Source organism: Erpetoichthys calabaricus, chromosome 13 (assembly GCF_900747795.2).
Source record: "Erpetoichthys calabaricus chromosome 13, fErpCal1.3, whole genome shotgun sequence".
Lineage (NCBI taxonomy): Eukaryota > Metazoa > Chordata > Cladistia > Polypteriformes > Polypteridae > Erpetoichthys > Erpetoichthys calabaricus.
Genome location: NC_041406.2, coordinates 52,688,478 through 52,696,756, shown reverse-complemented (window position 1 = coordinate 52,696,756; position 8,279 = coordinate 52,688,478). Strand labels below are relative to the sequence as shown.

Sequence of the window (8,279 nt, the reverse complement as noted above, 5' to 3'; positions counted from 1 at the left end):
TTAGCTAGCAATACCTGTTTATTCAACAGACATTATCATCTACAGATTGTTAAGGAGTAACGTTTGATTTTTTTGAGTTTGAGATCAGAGCTACGTGTGTTTTATAGTGTAGTTGCTGATTGCTAGAGATATCACAGCCATTTGCTTTTCTCCCCATGCGGGGGATGCTCTCCCATCAGAGCTGAACACAATCAGATATGGTGCCAACGTTTGACGTTGGAGTGTACCTACCTTCCACTTGGCCAGAAGTACATTTCTAAACATTTTTTATTGATTTTTAAAGTTTATCCTGTTTTACTGCTACATGGGTGGAGATGCGGGGGACAGCTAGTAACATATACGTCTTGAGACCTACATGAGTGAATTTTGCTGAAAACTGGGTGGGAACAATTAGAGAGCTCACTGAGTGTCACATTTCTAAACCATTCCAACACTCAAAGTAGGGACGGTGATTTTGAACGGCAAATATTAGAGATGCTCTCTTTAACCTGGTTAGACAGACTGCAAGCTTCTGTTTACGAGAAACTATCTTCTGTTGAAAAGTCTCCTAAAAAACCTTATAAGACATATAAATGTGTGTTGCATGTGCAGAGAGCACATTGCGTGTTTGAAAAATAAAAATAACCTGTTGCAAAGGAAAAACCTTAATTAGCATTCAAAGACATCAGTGGATGAGTGGTAAACATGAATGATACGTTGTCGTAGGTACAGTGTGTGCTCTCTGTTGTTCAGTGTTACAACGATAGTGTAGGAGTCATTGTAAGCTTGAAATAACTGTCATGAAATATGAAGTGCAAAATATGCATTTGAAGTTAACAGTGTGTCACACTGTCAAAAGCACTGCCTTTAAGAGAGCTGATAATGAAGAGCCACAGGAGATGCAGATTCCAGCACTCAAAACACTCAAATCAACAAATCTGCCTGACAACACCAGTAGATGCACAGATGAGACGGCACAACTTTCACCTTCTGACAGCACATTTAACTGAATAAATAAAGAAACTGAACATTACTATCTAATTGTAAATTAAAACATGCCATGACAAAACAGTCACAGCATTTTATCTCGTTGTATATACACAGACCACAATGCTTATCTTAACTCTGTTTGCTGTTGTTATTTCCTATAGTGATGCAACTGTTAAAATGACTAAAATATACCGTTGTGGGCAGAATCACTTCTCAAATGTGTGGAGCCCAGTAGCTGCGCTGGTCCCAGTGTGTGCGTGTGTGTCTGTCTGTCTCCACTGTCACGGCGCTCATTACAATGTGCAAATTAATCATTCAACTTCAGTTACCTTGTGCTGCTGAGCTCCTGAATGGAAAACAGCAATTTTAACCTTTTATTTTCTCAGTGTCAGATCTTTTGTTCAGTATATTTTACTCTCTCCCTGAAACCCCAACAGAGTTTTAAAATGCCTGGACTGGAGAAATTGGGGGCGTGTGTGTTAGGAAGAAGTCCTCTGGGTGTAGAATTTTGAGAATCATGTATGGTCCCATGAGACTACATCATGGTTGTTTCCTGTGGTTGCAACTTCATTACTCCCTTAAATGGCTTCCACAGTGAGCAATACATTGAATCCAATTTAGACACCATCATAGCTAAAACTGCTCACCCACACATTCTGCTATGGTTTACTATCCACCCGGGACTGAAGCTGTAATCATGTGGACCAGACACACAAGGACCATGACTGAATGAATGAAAGATTTTTAAAAGATTGTATGTCTAATACTGCATCAATGAATTATAATAGGCTCACATGTGGAACACTTCTACGATATTCTTACAAGTTGCCTGTTGTTATTTTAGGAAATAAATATTTTTCTGAGTTTTCTTTGTATTTAATTGACCAAAAAAGGATGCAGTAAACCAAGTTAAAGGTGCCAAATAGGGTTAATGATTGAAGGTTAGCCTCTGCAAATAACCATTAGTGTTATTAAATAAAAGATTCTTACCTGTGAGTGTGGCAGTTCATTACTATTTTGCAGAATAACATCAGGGGAAAGGAGATATCCATCTGTGCTCTGTGCAGGGACATTTTTAAACACCAGACCAGAGAAAACCAAGGTGACCAAAAGGTAAGCTGTTGAGCACTGCATTCTGATTCCTTGTTGCTTTCAGGAGAGAAGATTTAAGTGTTTGAGCAAAGAAAGCATACTTATAGTCGACGGTCCTATTGGAGACAGTCCCTATCAGAGTGACCTCAGACTCATTTCTAAAGGTACCATTAATTAATGCCTAATTATCAAAAAATATGAAAAATCTAAGGAATGCATCCTGTTGAGTATTCCTTTTGACTTGAAACAAATAAGCTTTCAAATGCCTTGGTCAACTACAGCCTTGCTAATCACTAAATACCTTCTAGGTCCATGGTTACGACAATAAGAAAGATGTCATTTAAGTTTTTTTTGACTTCCACACATCTGCAGTCTTTGTACTGAGACCCCATCATTACCAGGAAAAAAGGGAATGTGTTTGCAAAATATCAATTGAAGGGGAACATTGTGTCAGGTGGAACCCGCACCATTTTTCACAAGTTTTGCAAAAGCCATTTAAACTTACTGAGCGTACAACATTCTACATGATTCTTTAACTGTGGCTAGTATTCTCTATGAATTGCCATTTTGATACTGTACCATTACCAGACATCCATCCCTCAATAGTAAAATCTTGGTGACCTACTGTACCAGAAGAGCATTATTTATGGAATGTGACCACTCTTAATGTGTAACGTGGCTTAACAATTGGGCACCAGCGAGGGTGCTAACTGACACTTTGACTGAGGAGCTGGACTGGTGGCTGCTTCAACCACTGACTCACTGCATCACCTCAGGTGAGAGTTACTTAACTACCAGAGATGAAATCGTACAAAGATAGAAAGTCACTTTGGATAAAAGACTCTTTCCTGTAAAAATTCAGTGGCAAAAATCACATTTCACAATGTGCTCATACATCATAATGGAAATTATATTTATATGTGTACTATACAGTACCAGAAATTATCATCAAGGGGGTCTTACCTTAAATGTTTAAAAATTATTGACTGTATTAGTCACTTGGCACTTTTCTTGGTATGCTTTTATTTGTGGATTGTAATTGCTATTACATAACTTTCACAGATATTCAATTTTTTGACTCACTGAGTTCAACTCTTCTAATGGTGAGTTCATTGGTTTAACATCTGCCTTAGGTTTTGTGTGTGATTAACCTAGGTAATATCACTCATCAGCCTTGGAACAGTTTTTACTTTATTAAAAAGAGTTTTGCAAGTTAAATGTTAAGTCAAGTGTGTGTGAACAGAGTTATTTCAGTAGTCTTGCTGGCTAAATTCAGAGGTAGGCTAAACTATAAAGATTCATTCTTGAGTTTTATGCTGACATTTATTATTTTTTAATTTTGCTTTATTTGATCTTTTGTTGTTTTGAACAGTATTTAGTGCTGTATGTTGGGTTTTCTGTACATCTGAGTACACGCAAGTATAAGTAACTGTGGTATTTTATTGTGCAAGAGGAAACATTTAATTTCACTTTGGGATTAATAAAGTTTATTTAATCTAATCTAATCTAATCTAATCTAATGAATTCTGTTTACTGTAGTCTGTTGTGCATGTACTCTAAGGCTTATTTGTTGTAAATACAGTAGGTTTTATTTGTATGGCATACACCCCAGTTCTTGAAACACCAAAGTAACTCTGTGAAATCTAATCAAGGGCTGATCTGGTGAATAACAACTATTTAATTGCACTTTGGGGCCACATACCTTCAACACAGTTTACTAAAGGATATGGTGGGTGGCACTGTGGTTTGTGCTGCTGCCTCACAGATAAAAGGACTTATTTTCTTCCCGACTTGATCACTCTTTATACAGTACTTATACAGGGTAGTGCAGGGAAACAGGAAATTTTTGATGTTCAATGCACGAATAAACACATTACAAAATACATTTAATGATGAAATGTATTGTATAGGATATGCAATTAATGATGGTAATCAATATTCATTTAATATTCATTTTATGTTTTGAAGAAAACATCACAAAGGTGTTGTCCATTTCTCCATACACATTTGGACAGCCTGTTGTGGAAATTCTGCATTGCTCAACGTAAGATGTCAAGGGGAATGCCATCGATCTTCAGTCCTCCTTTTTAGTTCAGCAATGGTTGCAGAACATGTGTGGTTCACTTGCCTTTTAAGATGTCCCCACAGAAAAAAATCACAAACAGTGAGATCTGGGATCTCAGACGCCATGGAATGTCACCGTTGCGTAAAATGACAAGCTTTCCAAACAATCGTCGAATAGCTGCCATCAATTGCCAGGCAGTATGTGAAGTGACTCCACCTGGGGACTTCTTTTTTTAAAGCTGAACCTGTTACTTCGAAATTACACACCAATGTTGTAATCGCATAAGCAGACAGGACATGATCATGACGTCCTAACTGATAATGGCAGACAAATTCCTTTCGCACAGCAGTCACACTATCACCATTCTTATCAAAGGCTTTCACAGCACCACTCCACTGCTCCATTATATCTAATGGCAAGGGGTTCGAAATGAGGTCACATTGGTCCCAAACAGCTGCCGACACCTCAGGGTCACCAACACCTAGTTTCAAAATTTCCCATTTCCCTGTACCACTGGGTATATTCTACATGTTGCGGTGGATGGCCGGAGCCCTTACCCAGCCGGGACACCTAAAGTGTGGAAGGACCGGGGGAGAGTGTATTTTTAAGACCGTTTCTCCCCCCGACTGACAGAGGGCAGCCCACTTGACTTGCTGTGGGGCCATAGGTTGTGAACATGGAAGCGCAACCCTGCTGAGACCCATGGCCACCACCAGGGGGCACCTGGACTTTTACAGGGCCCTATTTGGCAGCACTTCCACCACACCCAGAAGTGCTAACGGAAGAAGCTCGTTGGGCACCTGGAGTCTTTCCGGGTGCCCTATAAAAGGAGCCAGTTACCACCACTCAATAGCCACTCAGCACTCCCCAATTGTAAATAAACCGTGCACTGAGTGATAAACCTGTCTCCTGCCTGTCTGTGTCGGGGTTAGGGTGGCTGTACGCGCCCTGGGCTTCACAATGTTTACATGTGATGTAAAGTTTATGCCAAGGAGCAATGCTGTAGTGGAATGCTGCTAAAACTAAAAGACATTCCAGTAAGATAAGATTAAATCACTTCAAGGCTCAGAAACACACCAAATGGGTGGATTTTCTCTGGAGATGGTGATGATGAGACTAATTTTGGCCAATGATATGAGTAACCATATTCCTGATAGTTCTGATTACTGTATTTTCATCTGTCGTAGTATATTCAAACTCAACCATTTGATGAAAACAAAATGAACCAGATTTTTGTCAAATTCTTATAATATGCTGTGTTTTATTTTATTTTCTCAAGAAAAAAATAGCCTTATAATTCAACTGTGCTTTATTTTACAAATTGACTTTCTATAGCAAACACCATCCTAAACTATTTAATGGTGTAATATGGTTACTTGAAAACTTCCATATATGAGCACCACAAGTTAATGGACTTGCGCATAGTCATTAAGTGAGTCACTGCCATTGATGGAACTGGAATCCACGTGCTGTACAATCCCGTGCCTCACTCACAAGGCCATGTTGCTTGGATTCTTAATTAGTCACAAAATTAGCATTGACTGAGGAATGTCAGTGAACAGGTAGTTATGGGAAAATATGTCTGTCAGTAAGGAGGTCTATACTATCTTACAAAACAAGGACTTAGTAAATGCTAGTAGCAATTTTACTTCTTTTTGGCTTTTAATTAGATTTTTTTTATTAAAATCAATAGTTTCTTTTTCTTTTATTTGTGTCTTTCACTCATGATTGTAATAAGTGTTATATAAATGTGGACTTTTTCTTATTAATAGTACTGCACACTCGGGCAGTGAAGCACTGCTGTGTAGTAGCTATTCTTATGTAGATGGATGTATTTGCAGCTCTATATCATTTGCTGTGTTACTTACTGTGTGTAGTTTGTCTCATACATGTGATGTGACTGCTTATTTACTCGAGATAACTTCATTAGTGGAAAAGAGGCCACTGAAGGTGCTGCAATCTGTCCTCACTTTTGTTTTGAAGAGAAACTGTGCAGGTTCTCCTGTAACGTTTTGTTTTACATTACTGTATTTAAATGCACATTTTTCCTGCAAAATATGCTGGATAGCAGATAACCAGCCAGCCTTGTCAAATACTCTCTGAACACTGTGGTGAATTCTTCCATGTGGCACTGTGAATAAGAAGAAAAGAACGCCAGGTGCTTATGGGGCACATCTAACCTGCATAAACCCAGCACTCACTACAAATATATCAAGACTCACTTTATTCGTTAAAAATGTCAGCTATATCTGGTGCCTATAAAAAGTACTCATTTTATTATAACTTGCAGTCACAGTGGATTTAGCTTAGCTTTTTTGACAATGATCAACAGAAAAAGAATCTATAATATCAAATTGAAAAAAGATCTCAGCAAAGTGGTCTAAATGAATTACAACAACATTTATTTCTATAGCACATTTTCATACAAATGATGTAGCTCAGAGTGTTTTACAGGATGAAGAAAGAGAAAAAAAGACAAAAAACATAAAAATAAAATTAGGCAATACTAATTAACTTAGAATAAAAGTAAGGTCCGAAGGCCAGGGAGGACAGAAAAAACAAACAAAAACTCCAGACTGCTGGAGAAAAAAATCAAAATCTGCGGGGGTTCCGAGGCCACGAAACCACCCAGCCCCCTCTAGGCATTCTACCTAACATAAATGATCTCAATCAGTCCTCATGGCTTTCTGGGTTCACTTGATGATGATGGTCATGTGGACCTCTGGCCTTTAATTCAACAAGGTAGGGACATCACTGTGCTTTGATCAGGTGGTGGTGGCGCAGATCGCCACCACAAAAAACTGGTAAAAGAACAACAGAGAAAGTAGGGATAAGTGCGGATTTCAAAGCCACCATAAATGACAATGATAATTAAATGCATATACAGAATATCAAAACTAAAATGAAGCTATGAGAGAGCCATGTTAAAATAATGTATTTTTAGCAGTTTTTTAAAATGCTCCACCGTATTAGCCTGGCTAATTTCTATCAGTAAACTATTCCAGATTTTAGGTGCATAACAAGCAGAAGGCCAACTCAGCACTTCTTTTAAGTTTAGCTCTTGGAATTCTAAGCAGACACTCATTTGAAGACCTAAGGTTACGATTTGGAGTGTAAGGTGTAAGACATTCTGAAATATATGATGGAGCGAGATTATTTAAGGCTTTGTAAACCATAAGCAGCATTTTAAAGTCAATTCTAAATGACACAGGTAACCAATGTAGTGACATCAGAACTGGAGTGATGTGCTCGGATTTTCTTTTCTTAGTTAAGATTCTGACAGCTGTATTCTGCACTAGTTGCAATCGATTGATTTTTTGGGTAGTCCTGAGAGAAGTGCGTTACAGTAATCTAGCTGACTGAAAACAAAAGTGTGAACTAAGTTAGAAGAGGTCTAACTTTTGCTGTATTTCTTAAGTGAAAAAAATGCTGTCTTGGTAATCTGATTAATATGTGATTTAAAATTCAGGTCACAGTCAATATCCATCCATCCATTATCCAACCCGCTATATTCTAACTACAGGGTCATGGGGGTCTGATGGAGCCAATCCCAGCCAACACAGGGCGCAAGGCAGGAAACAAACCCCGGGCAGGGTGCCAGCCCACTGCAGGGCACACACACACACACCAAGCACACACTAGGGACAATTTAGAATCGCCAATGCACCTAACCTGCATGTCTTTGGACTGTGGGAGGAAACCAGAGCACCCGGAGGAAACCCACACTGACACGGGGAGAACATGCAAACTCCACGCAGGGAGGACCCGGGAAGCGAACCTGGGTCTCCTAACTATGAGGCATCAGAGTCAATAGTTACTCCTAAATTCTTTACCTCCGTCTTGACTTTTAAACCTAATGGATCAAGGTTATTTCTAATACCCTCATTGTATCCATTTTTGCCAATCATTAAAATTTCTGTTTTCTCTTTATTTAGTTTGAGAAAATTACTACTCATCCATTCAGAAACACAAATAAGACATTGTGTCAGTGCATCAAGAGAGTCGGGGTCATCATTACAACTCTTTCCAAAGGGGTGCATACTTTTATCAGCACTGTATATTGGATTTGACTCTAAATTCTGTATAGTTAAAATTCACTGTGAATATGTGACACTTGATGACTGACTTTAAAGAAGTGAACACATTGTTTCAG

The 8,279-nt window shown here is 38.7% G+C and overlaps 1 protein-coding gene across 1 annotated transcript in view; it reads right to left on the bottom strand.

The window, feature by feature from the left end:
* Positions 1-2,113, bottom strand: part of npvf (neuropeptide VF precursor) — a 22,253-nt gene extending 20,140 nt beyond the window's left edge. Inside the window, exon 1 of the mRNA XM_028817672.2 lies at positions 1,960-2,113. Coding sequence (XP_028673505.1) covers positions 1,960-2,103 — 144 coding nt within the window. The 5' untranslated portion in view covers positions 2,104-2,113. The remainder of the gene's footprint in view (positions 1-1,959) is intronic.
* Between the last annotated feature and the right edge of the window lie 6,166 nt (positions 2,114-8,279).